This window comes from Equus przewalskii, chromosome 14 (genome assembly GCF_037783145.1).
Source record: "Equus przewalskii isolate Varuska chromosome 14, EquPr2, whole genome shotgun sequence".
Classification (NCBI taxonomy): Eukaryota; Metazoa; Chordata; class Mammalia; order Perissodactyla; family Equidae; genus Equus; species Equus przewalskii.
The window spans coordinates 42,159,808-42,181,541 of record NC_091844.1 but is presented as its reverse complement, the minus strand read 5'-3'; the positions used below and the strand labels follow the sequence as shown (position 1 = coordinate 42,181,541).

Here is a 21,734-nt window from a genome sequence, read left to right as displayed (position 1 = left end):
TTATCACTCAGAATTCATGGAGAGATAAAGAGTTTTCCAGACAAGAAAAAGCTAAAGGAGTTCATCACCAGTAAACTGGCCTTAAAAGGAAGTTTAAAGGGACTCTTTAAGCTGAAAGAGTGCTTGATAATTAGTAACAAGAAAACATATAAATCTCACTGGAAAAGTAAATATATAGTTAAGATAGTGGATTAATCATTTATAAATCTAGTATGCAGGTTAAAAGACAAAAGTAGTAAAAACTATGATTACAATAATTAGTTAAGTGATACAAAAGGTGTAAAATGTGAAGTCAAAAACATAAATGTGGGGGGAAAGTAAAAATGTTGAGCTTTATTAGGATCAAATTGTTATCAACTTAAATAGACTATAGATATGTTTTTATATGTAAGCCTCATGGTAAACACAGAGCAAAAACCCATAGTAAATACACAAAAAAGACAGAGAAAGGGAATATAAGTATACCACTAAAGGAAGTCATCAAGACAGAAAGGAAGATAACAAGAGAAGAAGAAAGGAACAGAAAGGGACTACAAAGCCAGTAAACAACAGAAAGGCAGTTAAGTGCATACCTATCAATAATTACTTTAAATGTAAATAGACTAAATTCTCCAATTAAAAGACAGAGTGGCTAAATGGATTAAAAAACAAGATCCATCTATATGTTGTTTATAAGAGACTAACTTTAGATTTAAGGACATACACAAAGTGAAGGGATGGAAAAAGATACTCGAGGCAAATCGAAATCAAAAGAAAGCTGGAGTAGCTATACTTACATTGGACAAAACAGGCTTTAAAACAAAGACTGTAGGAGCCGGCCCCGTGGTGGCTGAGTGGTTAAAAGTGTGTGCACTCTGCTTCAGCAGCCCACGGTTTTGCCAGTTCAGATCCTGGGTGCAGACCTAGCACTGCTCATCAAGCCAGGCTGAGATGGTGTCCCACATAGCAGAGCTAGAAGAACCTACAACTAGGTACTGGGGAGACTTGGTGAGAAGAAGAAAAAAAAAAAGGATTGGCAACAGATGTTAGCTCAGGGCCAATCTTTAACAAAACAAACAAAGACTGTAATAAGAAACAAAGTATAATGATAAAGGGGTTATAATCCAACAAAAGGATATAACATTTGTAAATATTTATGCACCCAACATTAATAGACAAAGGTACAAATAAACAGCAATACATTAATAGTAGGGGATTTTAATACTCCACTCACTTCAATGGATAAATTATCCAGGCAGAAAATCAATAAGGAAACATTACACCAGATGGACTGAAAAGATATATACAGAACATCCCACCCAAAAGCAACAGAATACACATTATTAAGTGCACATGGAACACTGTCCAGGATAGATCATATGTTAGGTCACAAGACAAGTCTTTAATAAATTTAAGAGGATTGAAATCATATCAAGCATCTTTCCTGACCACTGTGGTATGAAACTATAAATTAATTACACAAAGAAAACTGGAAAACTCCCAAATATGTTGAGATTAAACAACATGCTACTGAACAACCAATGGGTCAAAGAAGAAATTAGAAATCAAAAAATACTTTGAGACAACAAAAATGGAAATAGAACATACGAAAATTTATGGATGCAGCAAAAGCTGCTCTAAGGGAAGTTCATAGCAATAAATGCTACCTCAAGAAACAAGGTCAGTCTCAAATAAACAACCTAACTTTACACCTCAAGGAACTAGAAAAAGAAGAACAAATGAAGCCTAAAGTTAACAGAAGGAAGGAGATAAGGATTAGAGCAGAAATAAATGAGAGAGACTAAAAAGACAATAGAAAAGATCAATGAAACAAAGAGCTAGGTTGTTGAAAAGATAAGCAAATTGACAAGCCTTTAGTTAGACTCACCAAGAGAAAGAGAGAGGACTCAAATAAAATCTGAAATGAAAGAAGAGATGTTAGAACTGATACCACAGAAATACAAAGCGTCATAAGAGACTACTATGAACAATTATACACCAGCAAATTGGAAAACCTAGAATAAATGGATATATTCTTAGAAACATACAACCTACCAACACTGAATCATCATGAAATAGAAAATTTGAAACAGATCAGTTACTAATAAGGAGACTGAAACAGTAATCAAAAACCTCCCAAAAGACAGAAGTCCAGGACCATACAGCTTCACAGGTGAATTCTGCCAAACAACCAATCCTTCTCGACTCTTCTAATTTTATGACTCATAAAACTCATTTTATGAGGCTAGCCTTATTTCTGATACCAAAACCAGACAAGGATGCCACAAGAAAGGAAAATTACAGGCCAATATCCCTGATGAACATAGATGCAAAAATCCTCAACAAAATACTAGCAAACTGAAGTCAGCAATACTTTAAATGGATAATACACCTGGATCAAGTAGGATTTATCGCAGGGATGCAAAGATGGCTCAGCATCCACAAATCAGTCTATGATACACCACATAATGATTTGCAAAATCTTCTCCCAGTCTGTGACTTGTCTTTTAACTTTTTAAATGATGTCCTTTGAATTATAAAAGTTTTTAATTTGGGGGAATTTATCATTTTTTTCTTTAGTGGAGCATGATTTCAGTGTTCTGTCTACAAACTCTGCCTAACCCTAAGTCACAAAGATTTTCTCATGTTTTCTTCTAAAAGTTTTATATTCCAGCTCTTACATTTAGGACTACAGTTCATTTTTGGTCAATTTTTGTATAAAATGTGAAGTAGGGGTCTAAATTCATCATTGTGCGTGGATATCCAGTTGTCTCAGCATCTTTGTTGAAAAGCCTATGTGTTCCTACTGAATTGCACTGGTACATTTGTCAGAAACCAATTGCTCTTAGATGTGAGAGTTTATTTCTAGACTTTCCATTCTATTCCATTGATCTGTATGCCTGTCCTTATGCCAGTACCATACTGTCTTGATTACTTTAGCTTTGTAGTCAGTTTTGAAATTGAGAAGTGTGAGACCTCCAACTTTGTTCTTTTTCAAGATTATTTTAGCTATTTAGTATGCTTTACATTTGCAAAGCCTGCTGGGATCTTGATTGTGGTTGCGTTGAATCTATAGATCAGTTTAGGGGAAAACTGCTATTTTGCTATTTAAACAGTAATTGCACCATGCATCACAGTTCCTGATTGGAGTTGCTAACGTGAGTTCACATTTCTTAGGTCTTGACTGGGTGACAGGCTCACTCAAGAATCTGAACTCTAACACAGCTGATTCTTCCTAGAGGGAAGCATGTTGCTTCTGCCTCCCACAAATTCCTGATTTACTCTGAGCGTATTCATGACCTCTGTGAAGGCTGGATAGCCTCTTTCATACCCTCAGAGGTGGACAGCTTGATCCTGCTCTCCATACCATGTGTTCCAAGTCCCCACACCAAAGCACAAGGTTCATGTTCATCTTCATGAATCTTTGGTGTGTAACACCTCTTGACAAATTTTGTTGTATTCTTCTAAGCATTTCGGTTTAACGTTGTGAAACTGTAATTTGCATAGACTACTTATTTCTTTTTGACTAGATTAGAGTAAGCAGCTTTTGTTGCATCCACTGTCTGGACAAATAAGGATTTTAACTAGCTGTTTTCTTGAGGTCTGTGATTGGAAGATGTCAATCTGTGGAACCCGGGCAGAAGGCTGCAGGACTGCAGACCAACAGCTGAGGCCACACCACCATTTTGCTCTGGTGCCTCGGCTCCCCTGGAATCACTGTATTAATTACTAATGACTAAAAATCTTTCTAATTATGACTATCTCACCCCCATTAAGCCTAGTTTTTGTACTGCCAAGAAAATTCAGTTTTCATATTGAATCCTATTTTTAGATTAAAATATTTGAAAGATGGCTCACTTAATGGTTTAAAGAATCAATCAAATTAACCAGATTTGATTGTTTGATGCCAGTAAGTACTTTATAAACTCTCAAGATCCAGAACAAAAAGTAACTTCTCAGAAAAAAACAAAAACACAAAAACTCAATCTTGTGTAACAAGTTTTATTTAGCACTCTTAAGAGTACACAAAGTAAACACTTGGATAACTCAAACCTAACACACTTTGTATATATTTTCCCATAGGAAAACACAAGGAGAAGACAAAAATATTGTAAGTCTCAAGAATTTCTGAATGAACGAAAAAGTTCTCCACAAAAATCTAGTGGCATACAATTCCCAAATTCATTTTATGAAACCCATCCAGATTTTACCAGTGAAGATATATTCAACAAGTCAAGATCTCCAACTTGGTATACATATGCTTCTACGCCTGGTATGGAGGTCACAGACTTAGAAAGTTCTACAGGATTTTGGCTTACTCAGTTTGCTCTTAGTGAAGAGACAAAGGCAGATGTGTATTATTATGGCTTCATCATTCTTTTTCTTTTGGTATTAGTATGTCTTGCTTTATATTTTCTCTGAAGAAATCAAATAAAATCCTTTTGACAATTTTTACAGTTTCCAGTTCTTCACAGAAATGTTACATTCTTATTTCAGGGTTTCCTCCCAGACATTTTCAAGGTAATTGGCTTATAAAAAGAGAGAATATATTTTAACAAAGAAAGTTTCTGGACATTCTGAAAAATAAAATTGCTTTATACTAGATATGGTGTCATGGTAGGGTTTGGAAAATATTTTCCTCAAGTTTCACAACACCTAGGAAATCTAGACAAGTGGTTAACTGTTTTTGATCAAAGGGGCAATTTGAAAATTAAAATGTTATTAATAGGAACAATTTATCTTACAGAAACTTTTTTTTAATACATAGGATAACAGAGGTCTTAAAAAGGTTTAGATATCTATATAGTATATTATCTTATCTATCTTATAAAATACATTACTAAAAGCTAGGCATATTTTATGAAATGTGATTAATAATTTGCTTACCTTACTACAATATGGACATTCACCAAATATGATATTAAAACTCTGTCTACTAGTCAGCAGTCCTCTCAACCACTAAAAATTTTAAAAAGATGACAAAGAAAGGGAGCAATATCAGGATGATTACAAATTACAGATATTCCAAATATCATTTCCTTTCTTTTTGAATGTATTATAGAAGATTTACCTTCTTAATTTCCTTTTGCAACAGTAAGGGGAACAGTTCCTGAGCCAATACCAGATTACTGATATGCTGAATAACAAGGGGAAACTAACATGGATTTCAACGTCTATACCACTCGCATATAACCAAATTATGGGCCCCTTTAATAATCTGATGAAAATTATGCACTTTCTCTACCACTAAAACAGACATACACAAAAATAATGCACACAAGTCCATGGGATTCACAGACCCTACCTAAATCCATTATCATAAATTAAGAACTCCTTCTGTAAAAGATACCAGAGACCCTTGAAAGTTTAGGTTTTAATTCTGCTCTTAGTCACCAATAGTGGGGGAATTCTCAATCCATTAATTATAGGTTTTAATTCTGCTCTTAGTCACCAATAGTGGGGGAATTCTCAATCCATTAATTATAGGCATGAGGAAGTCCATTTTTAAAAATTAAATGAATATTCATTATTACAAAAGAAAGTACACCTTCCCTTAAGAATGTCTCTATAATTAGATCTGGTATTTTATGATTTTATATAAAGTAAATTGACATCTCCACCTAAGTTCTCCACTGTTAAAATTCAGATAGCATCAACTGCTATTTCTAATCACAAAAATCAGGAGGTGATATTAAGGAGGACTTTGAAAATTGAAAGCACCATATGACTGCAAGGTATTTTGTATACAGATACACAGTTAATCATATGTCAACTGCGCCCTAAGATGAATGCTTTAGAGAGCAAATGACTACAGATGGGAATGAAAGCAGACTTCACATATAGTAAATAAGTAGTAAATAAAACATCACTGACCCAGAGTGCTATGAGATACTCAGATCATAAAATCTGTTCTTCTCAATATCAAAAGTAGGATTATTAGATTTATTCTATATTTAAGTCTAGCCTGAAAAGTAATAGATACTCCATAGTGCTATTTCCCTTTTATTGACACCACTACTCCCACCTGAATGAGTCTACAGAGTTTGTGCTGTGGTTACCTGAGATATTTACTGAAATGTACCACCAGTTAAATTTGTTATGCTTCAATAAGCAGTCCATGAAAATATTCTGGATACATTTCCCCCCTTGGATACTTTAGGACATTTCTTCACTCATTAGTAACCACGATGAAGAAATGAAGCATCTGGAATGAACTGGTAATGGAGCTAATGGCAAAAAAGGAGATCACTGTTGACTAAACAGATTTTAGATTCTGTATATTTCAGATATGCATACTTCCTATGTTGTGTTAGCTGAAAAAAGTCTTGCTAATGTTAGTTTTATTTTACTTTTACCTCATATAAGCATATCTGATGGAAAGGCTGTCCACACTGGGAATTATCACACACTTGATCAGGAATGGCACCATCAAGTTGGTAGGCATAACAAATTCCACAATCCCTAGAAAAATCCTTCAAAAGAAAAGAAATATTTAATGAGCATACGTGTTTAAAACACAAGGTGAGATAAGAAAAAATGAATAATATGGCAGAGACAATATTAAATTTTGATAAATATGTTTTTTATAAAGGTAATTATATTGCCACACAGTATACCTCGTTTTATTGTCCTTTGCTTTACTGTGCTTCACAGATAACACCTTTTTTTAGACAATGCCACTGCACACTTAATAGACTACAGGATAGTGTAAACAATGCTTTTATATGCACTGAGAAACCAAAAAATTCGTGTGACTCAGTTTATTGCGACATCCACTTTATTGCGGTTGTCTGGAACCAAACCTGGAAGCTCTGTGAAGTATGCCTGTATTAGAGAAAATCCAGTCACATCGCTATTTAACACCTTAGAAAAGCTATTTGTAACACAGTGCTTCCTTTTTCATCCAAAAAATAATACACATAGATATACTAAAAAACAGATTCTATTTTGGGCTCATAAGATGTTTCAGCTTAAGTAATTTTCTCATATTGTATACTATAATACCACTGTAGTATGTAAAGGTAGGAATTGACAGTAGCTAGTGATTACTAAACTTCAAAATTCTGTAACTAAAGGAAAAAGAAAAAAATATCCCCACCACTTTAGTAGTCTACAACCTTAGCAGCTTTGTCAAAAATCAATTGTAAGTTTATTATTTTTGCAATGTAGTGGTGTTTATTCAATTTTGAAAAACTGTACTGCCATCCTTCACAAACACTTACAACAAGCTAATTAGAACTTTATTTCAGTCATCCATAGCAGATAGTATAAAAAATCCAAATATCTCATGTTACTTTGGACCTTTCCCCCTATTTTCAATAATAAAGATATCTGTCATTAATCACTTTACTACTAGGAAGACCATGAAAAAAGTACACTTATAACCACCAATCAAAGGTTAATAAGTTCTTTGATGCAACTATTGCTTGCAGCTCAGAAGTCTGTGATAAAATTCTTCCAGTTCCCTCCCTTTCAGCCTCATTTTTCTCTGGTGCCTAAAAGAAGAACATTTAACTTTCATTATGCAACACTGCTTGGAATATCAAAGTACTGATAAAACTTACAGATTTTTCCAGGATAGCACGAGCTGGAAAATCAATTTCTAAAACATCTCTCAAATTTTGTAAGAGACTATTTTCTGGATCCCTGAAAGCATTGGGAAAAAAAATGTTATTAAATTTGCAAAATCATAGAAAAGTAACAATTATATTGCAAAGATACCTACCACAAATGTATGTTTCTGCTCAGCTTAATTCCCAGGGGTTTTACCACTTCAGATATTTAAAGAAAAAAAAAAGTTTAATAATTTAGGGCTTGCTGCTCTCATTTTGTAAAGTCACATTTAGGCATAGAATTTGTTTCTCTTTTTTAATTGAGATATAATTGACATACAACATTGTATTAGTTTTAGGTGTACAACGTAATTATTTGGTATATGTATATACTGTGAAATGATTACCACAAGTTTAGTTAACTTCCGTCACTACACAGTTACAAATTTTTTTTCTTGTGACAAGAACTTTTACTCTCTTAGCAACTTTCAAATATAAATAATTGTTAACTATAGAATTTGTTTCTTAATTGATTAGAAAAATCTAAATCATATATATCATATTAAAAAACAAAAGTACATAGTTCAGAATGATGAGACATTTTCACTTAAAATAATTACCATTAATATATTAATATTTTAGAATCATATTTTAAAAGTGGCAGACAAGGATTTTATGATTCTGTTAAAAACATTTAAAGCTGAGATCTCACACCATGGTCAGCTCCAAGAAAGCAGCACTCAGGAAGCATAGTCGGATGCATAGGGTCTACTTCTATATTTATTGAAGCATTATTCCCTAGAATAAAATAGTAAAGTTTTTAGGACAGTTCATCAAACAAACAAACAAAAAGTACAGGATATGTGTCTGAATACTTATTTCATTGTATGCCCAAGAAAAGATTAACCAAATGTTTTATAAATAGTTTATATATATCACTATATTATATTTAACTAAAAGTACATTTTGAAATTATGATCATGACTTTGATTTGGGGATTCCAAGTTTCAAAAAACAGAGTCAATATATAAGTCAGTATAATTAATTTAGATTGAAATTCTAGTCAGAATTCTACTAAAATTTAAATAAAATTTTTCTGTGGGGTGATAAAGATTTTTAATATAAAAAGAATCACATATCACAAGTTTTAGAAATGATGATGTAAATTACTTTTTATGACTTTCTTGAAAAGAAATAGAACTTTGGTAAAGCGTAAAAGACGAGAAATACAGTACATGGTAAAAATAAACATGTTTAAGATTTGAGTTTCATAAAAACATTTCTGAATTCTTTTGCTCCATGTGCAGCTTTCCTCTGTAAGTTAACAAAGTGTTCAATTCATATTAAATTGGAAACTGTTAATTTACTAAGAAAAACAACAACTAACCTAGTTTGCAGAATCCAAGAAAAAGCTGTTTCTACTTGGCACTAGACTCTTTTATAAATTTTAACCGTAGAAGAGTATAGTACAAATTTCAGAAATGTTACTGCTATAGTTTGAAGGTACATAGTATAATTGTTAAGGTCAATTTGGATTTCATGTTCATGGTAAAAATATCTTGATAAATTCTATACACTATAGAATTAACCTTTGGCTAAGGTTGGCAACAACATAAATACAATTATTACAGATCTGCCAAAAAGAGGTAATCAAGTAATATAAAAAATGACTACAAGTCATTCAATGAGAAAAACAAAAATACAAGAAGTTAACTTATAATCTCATTTGTTAAAGCATTCTTTACCATGAACACAAATTCCATGTTAGCCTTTAGCAATGTCATCTACTAATGGCTCCAGAAAGTACTTTCACTTAACAACAATGGCTATATTAACTAATCTTTCACTCAATTTGGTGAAAACTTGGTCCTAAAAAGGCAAATCAATGCCTGAAGGCACAAAAAAGGAGCTAAAAGGTAAATATAAAGAGAGTGAATAAAAATCAGATTATGCTGAACATGAGAAATAAAATAAAAGATATATTTAACCATAACCTGATAAAAATAAAAATCTTAGTGGGGCCATGAAGATAATAAATTACTACACTTCTTTGAAGAAAATGTTTTCATCTTACTATCTACTTGTTCACGAACATATCAAAATTGGTTAATTATTTCAAATTAAATACTGTTAGACTTCTTCAAAGTGGGTAAGTAACAATACTGGTTGCAGAGCTGCTGCACAGTTAGACTTTTCTCTTCTCCTAAGAACCTGTCACTTCTTTTCTCCCAAATAATCTAGTATGCCTGCGCAGAAAATACACAAATTGCTCACTAATCTGGATAGGATTCACATCAGAATTTCAAAATATCCTTCAGAATATATGCCTTTTAACAACTTATCTAGTTGGGCTAGGAAAAAAGGGAGGAAAGATAGAAATAGGTATCTTATAACCATCTAATCCAGTGTTTCGTGGGAACTCAAATATAGTTTAAAACATCTAAAATCTTGAGGTTGAATTCTAAAACTGACTTCAAGTATTGCTTGCTCATAATGAAAACACATAAAACAATCATTTTACAGTAAAAGAATATAGTAATATTGCAAGGATGATATTTATGGTTATACCACATCTTATTCATTAATTTCACATATTTATAGTAAATAAAATACTTAAAATACATCCAATTATTACTTTGTACTTTCTGTTTACTCTTCAGTGGATGCATGGCTCACTTTGGGTTCTTAGATACCCCTCTATACTTTCGTCAGAAAAAGTTCCCAGATTTGGTCATACTAATCTTGTCTAGTTTCACAGATGAAGACTTCATTATTTCTCACATAGCTTTTTTTATCCCAAGTAATGTAAGTTTTGAAAAACCTGCTCCACTATTTCTGTGCTAATTAAAAGTTAATTAAACACTATCTCTGAAGGTGACTTCCATTGGATCATCACCTTTTATAATGAAACACCTTAGTACCTGCCCTTTTCACCTGAAAGTTACATTTAAATACATAGTAAGAAAAGAAATCACAGTTCATCCCAAAAAGTTCTAGTAGTTGACTTTATATAAAAAGTCTCATCTAAGAGTCTGATGTCATCTTTAGATTCATTTTCCTACATAATAGAAAATACAATCAAACACCTAAAACAAAAACCCTCAATAATCCTCTTTTTCCCTACCTAATACAATTCTTCGTGCTGTTGCACTCCGTGTAGGTTTTTCTGGCTCAAGTACCCACGTCTTTTCATCAATTTCATCCATAACATCCCAGAATGTCTTCAGTGATTCTAATGCTGCCAAAAATTGACTATGAATGCTTATTAAGGAGCTCTGTGAAAAGACAGATGAAAGCTGAATTAACAGTTGCATGACACATACAGTCGTAAGACACTCTATCAATAGCAGATAATCTTTCCCGTAAAATACAACTCAATTTAGAAATTTTAAGCTCTTTCATTTCTGTTAAAACTAGATTCTAGGAAACAAGAGTCAACTCTCCCAGCTTCACATCTCTTCACCTCCATTTGCATTAGCAGAATTCCTTTTTGATTGTCACTGGACTGTGCACCTTATCAAGAAAGAAAGGTTTTTTAAAAACCATATTTTTATTATGCATTTTGTACTATACATATGGAATAGTAATTACTAATATAAGAAGATACGTATGTAAAACTTTATGTATATAATATATATTGGCCATAGTGTCTATACAATTTTAGTATGAAAATATTTTCAATTTTTGCTGCAGTTATCCAGTTAAATGCAGTGCTGTTTGTAATTTGATTAAATTACTTTTAAACATTATTAGTAAGTAACTGTGCAGACTTAATTAGGCAGAGTATGAAAAGGTTTTACACATTTTTTAAGAATTCAAACAGAAATTACAAACAAGATTTCTTTTGATATTAACACTTTAAGCCAAGCTCTGAATTAAGTATTTCAGACATTAATCCTTTATGCAAAGTAACTTAAATACATTTTTATTAAATGATAAGAACTAAAATTATCACTAATTTTTAAAAATCAATTTATATTTACTTTCAAAGTCAAGAGTTTCTCATAAAATAATGTGATATATTCAAAAGATACAACTATTTACTAAATATTTTTATATAAAAAGCAATCAAAACTAAAAGTTTTAAAAAATTAGTTTTACTTGTTTCAAATAAGAAAAACATGTAAGAAGTCACTGAAAATACTACGAATGTATTCACCCAAAATAATTCATACAAGCCAACAATGCAAGAATATGATACCTCCTGAATAAGACGAAAAGAAAGTACCTGCTCCCTTAAACATGTATTCTGTACTTATGTACTTAAGGAAAAACCATTTCATCACTTCAGTCAGGGTTTACACTTGTATGAATTCATGGCTCAGTTTCACAAAGCTAGTTTCAACTTTTCCAACCTTCTATACACAGAAACATGTATAAGAGTAGAAACTAGAGCTTAACATCTGAAAATAACCTTTTAGGATATTAAAGGTACAATATCTATTCTCTTCTGGTATACCATGCTTACCCACTAGTTTAGATGCCAGAATCCAGAAATCAGAAAACTAAACTCCTGAGTTTTTTTGGGTTTTTTTTTTTGTTTGTTTTGTTTTTTTACTATGGGCTACACTTTATTTCCCCTTTCACTAAATGCACCACCATTCTTTAGATACCTAGATAAGAAACCAGTTGTGATCTCTGTGGATTTTGTTTTAAACATAATCAATTCATTAAGTTAACATAAGACCTGATTCTATTTTCAATGTATTTCTTGATAACTCTATTTACCCTAGCAGTATTATATACTATTAAAATAATCCCCTAATTCTTGTTTCCACATCCAGACTTGCCATCCTTGACTTCAATTACCTTACTGCAGAGTACCCTATCTAAAATGTAAACCTGAACATATCAGTTTCCCGCTTAAAACTATTCAAAACAACCTTCTAACTGGATTTTTTCCCCTCTAGTCATATTTCTCTAAAACTCACTATTTCCATTGCAATTAAGTTGAGTTTTGTATTCTGCAAGCCTGATACTATAATTTCCTGGTTTACAATAAAACAGTTTTAAGTGCAGTTCTCAAAGTGATATTTTTTCTTTGTAATACCACCACTTAATGATAGCAACATAAGTTGTAAAAGCTGTTCAATATAGATCTAAAGTCAACTGAGATAAACTACATGACATAAAAAAATAATCACTGATGACCTTCATCATTCTATTTATTAAGGCTAACATTATATATAAGTAGCTTGCAAATTGTTTTATGTTATTGTTAGTGATTAAAACCACAGTTCATTATCATGACTTGCAATTAACATTGTTTAATATGTATACACTGGTATGTCTACATAGAGTAAACTGAAATACTTTCCATGGGCATATTTGCTACTCCAAGCTTCAGTAACCATCTTCTCTATGATCATCCTATATTTGTTTAGGCCAGATGGAGAATTTCAAAACTACTCAGCCATCTTCATATAGGTGATCTCTATATGGCTATCTAACAGGCATATCAAATTCAGATCGCTCCAGGCTGAGCTCATCACTTCCAAGAGAAATCTTCCCCTCCTACTGGTTCTACTGTTTTTTTTTCTGGGGGAAAGGGTATACAAGAAGCCCTGTTAGCCAAGCCAGGAATCTAAGTTTAGTCTAACCTACACTACGAAACAACCCTCTAACTGAGCTTTCTTCCTTTAGTCATAGCCCCTCTAAAACTCATCATTTACATTGTAATTACATTGACTTTGTATCTGCCCATCTGATACTATAATTTCTTTGCTTACAATAAAACAGTCACTGATCATGAGATGCACACATAATAATCCAATTGCTGGACAGTATGTTGGGGTTTTTTTTAATAGCTTTATTGAGGGATAACTGATATACAAAGAACTGCACATATTTCATGTGTACAAATTGATGAGTTTGGGCATATATATACATCCACGATATCATCACCACGGTGAAGGTAATAAACATATCCAACTCTTCCCAAAGTTTCTTTGTGTCTCTATGGGGTTTTTTTGGTGAGAAGATTTAACATGAGATATACCCTCTCAACAGATTTTGAGGTGCACAATCTTGTATTGTTAACTGTAAGCACTATGTTCGTACAACAGACCTCTGGAAGCTATTCATCTAGCATAACTTAAAACTTTATACCCATTGAACAACTCCTAGTTTCCCCCAGTCTCTAGCCCCTGGCAACCACTATTCTATTCTCTGCATCTGTGAGTTTGACTATGTTAGATACCTCACATAAGTGGAATCACGCAGTATTTGTCCTTCTATGACTGCTTTATTTCGCTTAGAATAATGTCCTCCAGGTTCATCCACGATGTTACAAATGGCAGGATTTTCTTCTTCTTTGAGGCTGTATGTACACACCATAGGTACGTTTTATCCATTCATCTGTTGATGGACACACGGATTTTTTTCACATCTTGGCTACTGTGAATAATACTACAAAGAACACAGGAGTGCAGGTAATCTCTTCAAGATTCTGATTTCAATTCTTTTGGATATGTACCCAAGAGTGGGACTACTGGATCATATGGTAGTTACACTTTAAATTTTTTTGAGGAATCCTCATACTGTTTTCTATATTTGCTGAAGCATTCTACATTCCTATCAATAGTGTACAAGGGTTCTAATTTCTCCACATCCTCACCAAGACTTGCTATTTCATGTCTTTTCGATAACAGCCATCCCAACAGATGTAAGATGGCATCTCATTTAGTTCTGATTTGCATTTCCCTGATAATGATGTTGAGCATCTTTTTATATACTTGTCCATTTCTTAATCAGGTTATTTGATTTTTTTACTATTGAATTGAAGGAGTTCCTTATGTATTTTGGATATTAATTCAATACCACAGAGATGATTGGCATGTTTTCTCCCATTCCATAGGCTGCCTTTTCATTCTGTCAACTGTTTCTTTTTTTGTTCAAAAGTTTTTTAGTTTGACGTAGTCCCACTTGTCTATATTTGCTTTCTTGCTATGCTTTTAGTGTCATATATGTCAAGAAGCTTTCACCCATGTTTTCTTCTAGGAGTTTTATAGTTTAAAGACTTAAACATAAGACTGGAGTCCATTTTGAGTTGATTTTTGTGTACTATGTAGGGTAGAGGTCGAATTTCAATTTTTTGCATGGTAAGTACTTAGCATATGGTATATGTTTAAAAATTAATAGCCATGATTATAAGACATATAGTCCTTGACCTAGAGAAGTTCACAGCCCATTAAAGGAAACAGAAAATCTAAAAATATCTGTACCATATTAGACAAAGGATTGATACCCTTAATATAAAAGGGTTATTGAAAAATCAATTAAAAAATAAATATGAATAAAAAAATGGGGGATAAAGAGATAACTCCCCAAAGAAAAAAATACACATGATCAAATAAAAAATACTCAGTCTCATAAGTTGAGATATTATATCTCTAATTGCAAAACTTCAGGGTAAGACAGAAAGATAAGCCAAAGCCTCAGAGTTAGGAGATGGTGATAAAAATGAGGTATATTAGCTGGCGGTTTGCTTTCACCAGAGTAGCTTTTCCTTCAAAAGTGAGGTAGCTCAGTCCCATGGTTTGCCTTCTCTTTACAGCATCCCCATTGTTAGTTTCTGCTTTATTACAGAACCTCACTAAAGAGGTGAGCATTGTGTAGGTCCTATGAGACCATGATCCTTTCCTTAACCCATTCCAGAATAATCAAGAGTGGTTTTGTTCTGATTTGGCTCCGATGACTTTGCTCCAATGCTTTACTGATCCTAGTTTGTGTGGTTTTAAAAAAACAACCCTTTTTATGACAATTTTTATTTTCTTCTTTGTACTTTTCCATATTTCCTAAAATAACATGTATTATTTGTATAATTATAAAAAAGCATATGCAGAAATAGAAATAAATGACCTGTTAGCTATCCTTTCATTTCATGATGTACACAGTACAGTGAAAAATATACTAAACTTAATTCAACAAAACTAACATTTCAACCACATGTCAGAACTACACTGAGATCCTGATCTAGAGATAAAAGCGCCCAGTTTGCCAGGAGGTCACAGCTCTAATCTTGATGGTAACAAAGTATTTGATCTTAACCAAGACACACTCAACCTCTGAAGCCTTAACATTGTATCCATAAATGTGGATGTGCAGTAGATAACTTCTAAAGTGACTTCCAGCTCTAAAACTCAAGAATTCTAAATATAACTGTTTGAAAATCCATAAAGTAGATAATCCTGTCTATTTAAAAGTACCTATATTTCAAGGTGACAATTACTATAATGTATTCCCATTTATTTCCAATTCTCGTTTATAAACAGATATTATCAAATTATATATAAATATATATCCATTAAATATAATTTATATGATTCGACATACAATAATCATTCTCTTTAATCAAAAGAACTTCCATATCAGAATCAAAATAACTGCACTACATTTTATACCCTCCTGTATTAAAAGGAGAAGTAACTATGATTATTTTCTAAAACATGGGGAAAAATTTCAGTCTTCCAAAACGTTTGAGTTTTTGGAATAGGTCTGGAACCACAAATTCCTAGCAGGAATAACATAGTAATAATATAGCTTAAATGCGGTGAAGATCCAAAAATTAAACCCAGAACACTGCAACTGGTTAACTGGTTGATTTACTAATTGAAGGAAAATGCCATCCTTTACTGCACATACACACAATACCATGAATAACAGAAATAAAACAGAGGAACAAAAATACAAGACTGAAAAACATCTAGAGAAAAAAAAAAACAAGATAAACACACAAGAGACTTAGTTAGTGTCCAGCAATAAACTGTCTTACAGAGAAGAAAAGTATCCCAGAAACCAAGATAATGACGTAGAAGCCTCTCACCTAAGCCTTGCTGTGGTGAGAGAGGACAGGATGCTAAACAGCCTTCTGTCCTTAAAAAGTAAGGAAAAAAAAGAAAGAAATCCTGAGAAAGTTAGAAAATATAGAACAAGGTGAGAAGAGTACATTCTACATTCTACTCTATCTACTCCAAAGATTTGCTGCAAGAGCCCATATTGAAGGCATACCAACTACAACAGATTATCTGTCTGTCTGTCTGTCTATCTGTCTGTCTAGTTTTATGTCGGGTAGGGCTATAACAGGAAAAAAAGGCAGAGAATAAACACCAGAAATTGGAAAAGTACCTCTACAACATCACATGCACAGGGAGCATAAGGGCTAAGTTTAACAGGGAAGATATTCCCTGATATGGAGTCCAATCTTCCTGTGTGAAAAGCAAAGGTCAGAAGAATAAAAAGAATGTATTAATCTCGAGGAAAAAAAATAGACATCTCTACATGATTTGAAAAGAGCAGGCATAAAGCTATTAAGAGATCAATCTAATATTAGGTTCACCTAAGGCACTTAATGAAATTCTCTGCACTGAAATCAGAATACCTGGACTGTTTTGTATAAGGGCTTCTCAGCGAAAAGATCTGTATGTGGGAGCCCTCCACTGACTCACTAAAAATTTCTGAACAAACATAAATGAAAAGATTTCAGAACAGTCTGTTCAGTATGACAAATCTGGCATTTAAACCTTGAGATCACGAATCATTAGAAAGTTGTCTGGTCAAAGATCACAGTGTCATGACCTTACAAAAAACCTAAAAGGCTTGTTCTATTTCCTGACTAGTTTTATAATGTTGAAGCACAGTCTATTTTGGCAATGCTTGCCAATTTTTACGCTGGGAGTTGTGCGTGAATCAAGTACCCCAATAAACAGGCAGGGGAAGGTCAGGTTGGTTATTCTTGTCCATTTTTAACAAATAAAATAAGCCATCAGAAAACTAGGTTATATCATTATTCTAAAAAGCTTAAAAGGTGTCACATTTTCTTATGAAGCAGAGCCAGTAAGTAGGGAGGCAGATGAAGATGGTCTTATTAGCTCCATGGCTGAGGATGTACCTTTAGTGAAAAAAATCAGTGATCTGGTTTCCACAGTGTCATTATACACTGATGAATTGTTTGTATGCTTAAGTATAAACTCTCTTCAAAACATCTTAGTACAGATCACTGAAATATCGAGAAGCATTTTTTTTTACATTCTACAAATAAACTAGGCACAAGTACAAGCTAAGGAAATTAGTGCCTATGGTCCATTGTTATATAGAAGCTGCATAAAATTTTTTGAATGGTGGTGATGAGTCAAAGGAAGCTGATAACAACTGGGTAGATTACCATTTTCTAGGGGCCAGAAAATCATCTGAGAGAAGACTAGTGCAGTCTTTGATTTATAAATTGATTATAAAGAAGGTCTGTCAAGATATATTGCTTAGAAGGCCATATGTAGTTGCATAGGTTTTGTTCAATCTTGACAAACAAATCCAACAGACAAAAAGCAAACATGAGGACTATTTTTTAAGAAGGTAAATTTCTGGGCCAAAAGTATGACTCTTGTCCTACACCATCTTTATCTGCCGCTATGACAACAAATGACATATGCAATGATAATTTGAGCTCTGGATCTCCCTGGAAAGCAAAGCCTGAGACAAGTCTGGTGTACAGACAGGTTACTAGAAGTCATCTTAGGAACTGGGTGTGGGGACAAGGAAGAGTGAAATGGGAGAGAAGACAAAATGAGAGTGTGCTTTCAAGCCAGTCACTGTGGTCAATGGTGGCGCTGTGAGAAGCTGTAGGGAAAGCTCCTCAGAATTGCCACCCAAAAAACTGAATCCAGGAGCATTTATTCACTGGCTTCCATTCCTGACTGGTCCAGTAGTCCTAAAGCGGATTATTAATTCTCTCACATTCCAGATTAGCATACATACATATGCCTAGCGGCTCTCATAAGCATCCTTGGTCCTAGCACTAGAAAGCCCTGGGGCAAAGAAACAGCAGCAGTGGTAGAGCTGAGGTGAGGTGTTTTGTCAAGATACACCACCATGAAGCTGCCTGAAGCAATATAGCTGAGGAAAAAGTAAATGCAAAGGAAGTGAAGTAGGGAGCAAGAATTATCTGATTCAGAGCCATTTGCCAAAAAGGGAAGTGACGTGTGGTCAATTCTCTAAGACTTAAATAAATATATTTTGAAAAATTTTTCCTCATGAAATCAATTTATATTCAGCTTTAATGGTGATAAAAGGGATATCTTTGAAGTGCCCAGAATATATGTCTCTATAAAAAATTCTGCCCATTTTGGTTTTTTATTTTATTATTATACTTGGAGAGCTCTTTATATATTCTAAATACAAGTCCATTATCGGGTATATAAATTGCAAAGATTTTCTCTTAGTCTGTGGCTTGTCTTTTCATTCTCTTAACAGTATCTTTCAAGAGCAGAAATGTTTAATTTTGACTAAGTCCAATTTATCAATATTCTTATATAAATCTTGCTTTTGGTGTTGTATTAAGAAATCTTTGTTTATCCCAAAATTGTAAATGCTTTTCCTTGTTTCTTCCAGAAGTCTTACTGTTTTAGGTTTTATGTTAAATTTATGAGCCATTTTGAGTTAATTTTTGTATATGGATCAAAGTTCATCTATTTTGCATATAGCAAATTGTTTCAGCCCCATTTATTGAAAAGACTCTCTCTACTGAATTAGTTGTCTTTGCATCCTAGTTAAAAACAGCTGTATGTATATGTATTGGCATATTTCTAAATTCCCTATTCCAGTGATCTATTTGTCTAACTTTACGACAATACGACATTGTCTTGATAAAGGTAAATTTCTAAGTCTTGAAATCAGGTGGTATTAGTCCTCCAACTTTGTTCTTCTTTTTCAGAGTTGTTGTGCGTGTGGTTTTTTTTTTTTTTTTTTTTTTTTTTTTACTTCTAGGTCCTTTGCATTTCCATATGAATGTAGAATCATTTTGTCACTTTCAAAAGGAAAAAAATCTGTTGGGATTTTGATTGGGATTGCACTGAATCTATAGATCAATTTGAACACAACTGACATCTTAACAATGTTGAGTCTTCCAACCCATGAATATGGTATCTCTCTCCATTTACTTCGGTTTTTAGGCAAAAAAGTTTGCAAACACTTCACCAAAGAAGATATATGGATGACAAATAAGCACATGAAAATATGCTCAACATCACTGGTCATAAAGGAAACGCAAATTAAAATTGCAATGAGCTACAACTACACACCTATTAGAAGAGCTAAAATAAAAAAACTGACCACACCAAATGTCAGCAAGGATATAGAGAAATACGAACTCTCAAACATTACTCTTGGGAATGTAAGACGGCACAACCACTTTGGAAAACTGTTGGGCAATTTCGTAAAAAGATAAACAGACACCTCCTACATGATCCCTGGGTATTTGCCAAAGAAATGACAGTGTATGCTCATATAATAACATCCTCATAATGTTCACAGCAGCTTTATTTATACTAGCCAAATCTTCAAAATAACCCCTATGTCCATCAACAGTAAATGGACAGTATGTAGTGCGTCCATACAATGGAGTACCACTCAGCATAAGAAGAATGCACTAACATTACATGCCACGACACAGATGAAGCTACTTATGCTGAGGAGAGAGACCTGACATAGAAAAGTGCGCGCAATTTTATAAAATTCTAGAAAACAGATCAGTATTTGCCTGGGGACGAAGGGGAGGAACAAGCAGGACAGAAGGGAGAGATGAGAAAGGGGAAGGAGGAAACTTGGGTGTTAATGGAAATGTTTATTATTTTGATTGTGCGGGTGATTTCATGAGTATAAACATTTGTCCAATCTCACTGAATTTTACCCTTTAAATATATTCAGTTCATTGGATATTAATTATACCTCAATAAAGCTGTTAAAAGAACACATTCTGATTTCTGGACAGTAATGGATCTATATAATAGCACTTTCTTTGCAGTGAATTTTTCAACAAATAGAAGCTTAAAAAATTACAAAATAGCAATATTTCTGGGGCTGGCCCCGTGGCCGAGTGGTTAAGTTTGCGCGCTCCGCTGCAAGCGGCCCAGTGTTTCGTTGGTTCGAGTCCTGGGCGCGGACATGGCACTGCTCGTCAGACCACGCTGAGGCGGCGTCCCGCATGCCACAACTAGAAGGACCCACAACGAAGAATATACAACTATGTACTGGGGCTTTGGGGAGGAAAAAAGGAAAAAAATAAAATCTTTAAAAAAAAAATAGCAATATTTCTAACAGTAAGGACAAAGGCAGAAGAGTAACTATCCATAGCCACACCACTTAGAGAATGAAATTTTATCACTTTTATATGTATATATAGATATATAAAATATGTATATATTTGAAAAGAAAGGAGAAAAGATATATATGGGAACTAAGATGTTAGCTATTCCCCCATAACTGTTATTAAATTATGTTAAACTAGGAAAGCACTTAAGCAGAAAAGTGTGAACACTGCCAATCTCAAAATGTAACGCTTATTATCTTTAAAAGCATTTTGTTACTTTTATAATACCTGAAGTGATATAATAATGTCAGTCACTTAACCAGATCTTAGAGTATAATATCTTCATCTTAAGTACTATTATTCCAGTATTTTAATAATTTTCTCACAGTCCCAGAATGTGATCTTTTGTGCTCTGATGACACTTAAATTAATAGCATAATTTTCTGGTACTTGCAACAGTTGCTTTCCATTCTGATTTTTTTACACTTTCCTATAATACTTGCAGATAAATCCTGTAATAATCATTTTTGTCTTTATCTCTAAGGGATTCAAAAGGCTTCAATAGAATAAGGAAATTTATCAAGAGATTAAACTTTTTAAGAAATTTAATTTTAATATTAATTGCAATATTTCCAATCAGATATCTTTAAAGAGATGATAAATCTCTTAAATATTCAGTTCATTTGATCTTACTTGCAAGCTTCATTGATGTTCTCAACTCTTTCTAGAGGTACCTCTATAACTAAATCTATTTAATCAAATGCTATTCTCTGTCAAGCAATCCATAAAGAATACATCACCTCTTAAATTTATTTTGACTATAACTGACCACTGATGATTTAAAAGATTTCTTACTATTTTTAAGTCATGTGAAGAGGGTATCTACTCACAACTCAAATGAAACATATTCACTTAACGTGTAGCCATTACAGAATGATTGTAGCAACTCTTGTTAAAATAAATAACAGATTTTTCTTTAAAACAAAAGAAAAACATCTGTCAAATGTATGCTGAAAATAAATAGGCACTTACTTTCAATCTGGCCTTTAGCTATCCTATACTGTAGACTACTAAAAAAGAAATCAAAATAGAGCCAAGTAGGAGAGCTTTCTGGGTAAATG

At 33.2% G+C, this 21,734-nt stretch overlaps 2 protein-coding genes across 6 annotated transcripts in view; one reads left to right on the top strand and one right to left on the bottom strand.

Annotated features, from left to right (window-relative positions):
• VRK2 (VRK serine/threonine kinase 2) overlaps window positions 1–4,430 on the top strand; it is a 95,140-nt gene extending 90,710 nt beyond the window's left edge. For both annotated transcript variants that reach the window (XM_008526611.2, XM_070573882.1), the window contains one exon: window positions 4,063–4,430. In XM_008526611.2, coding sequence (XP_008524833.1) covers window positions 4,063–4,401 — 339 coding nt within the window. In that variant the 3' untranslated portion in view covers window positions 4,402–4,430. The remainder of the gene's footprint in view (window positions 1–4,062) is intronic.
• The window catches only part of FANCL (FA complementation group L), a 78,692-nt gene continuing 60,923 nt past the window's right edge, over window positions 3,966–21,734 (bottom strand). For all 4 annotated transcript variants that reach the window (XM_008526609.2, XM_070573884.1, XM_070573883.1 and 1 more), the window contains 7 exons: window positions 10,657–10,807; window positions 8,247–8,330; window positions 7,706–7,751; window positions 7,545–7,626; window positions 6,336–6,452; window positions 4,867–4,938; window positions 3,966–4,508 (listed from right to left, as the gene is read on the bottom strand). In XM_008526609.2, the coding sequence (XP_008524831.1) occupies window positions 4,473–4,508; window positions 4,867–4,938; window positions 6,336–6,452; window positions 7,545–7,626; window positions 7,706–7,751; window positions 8,247–8,330; window positions 10,657–10,807 (588 nt within the window). In that variant the 3' untranslated portion in view covers window positions 3,966–4,472. The remainder of the gene's footprint in view (window positions 4,509–4,866; window positions 4,939–6,335; window positions 6,453–7,544; window positions 7,627–7,705; window positions 7,752–8,246; window positions 8,331–10,656; window positions 10,808–21,734) is intronic.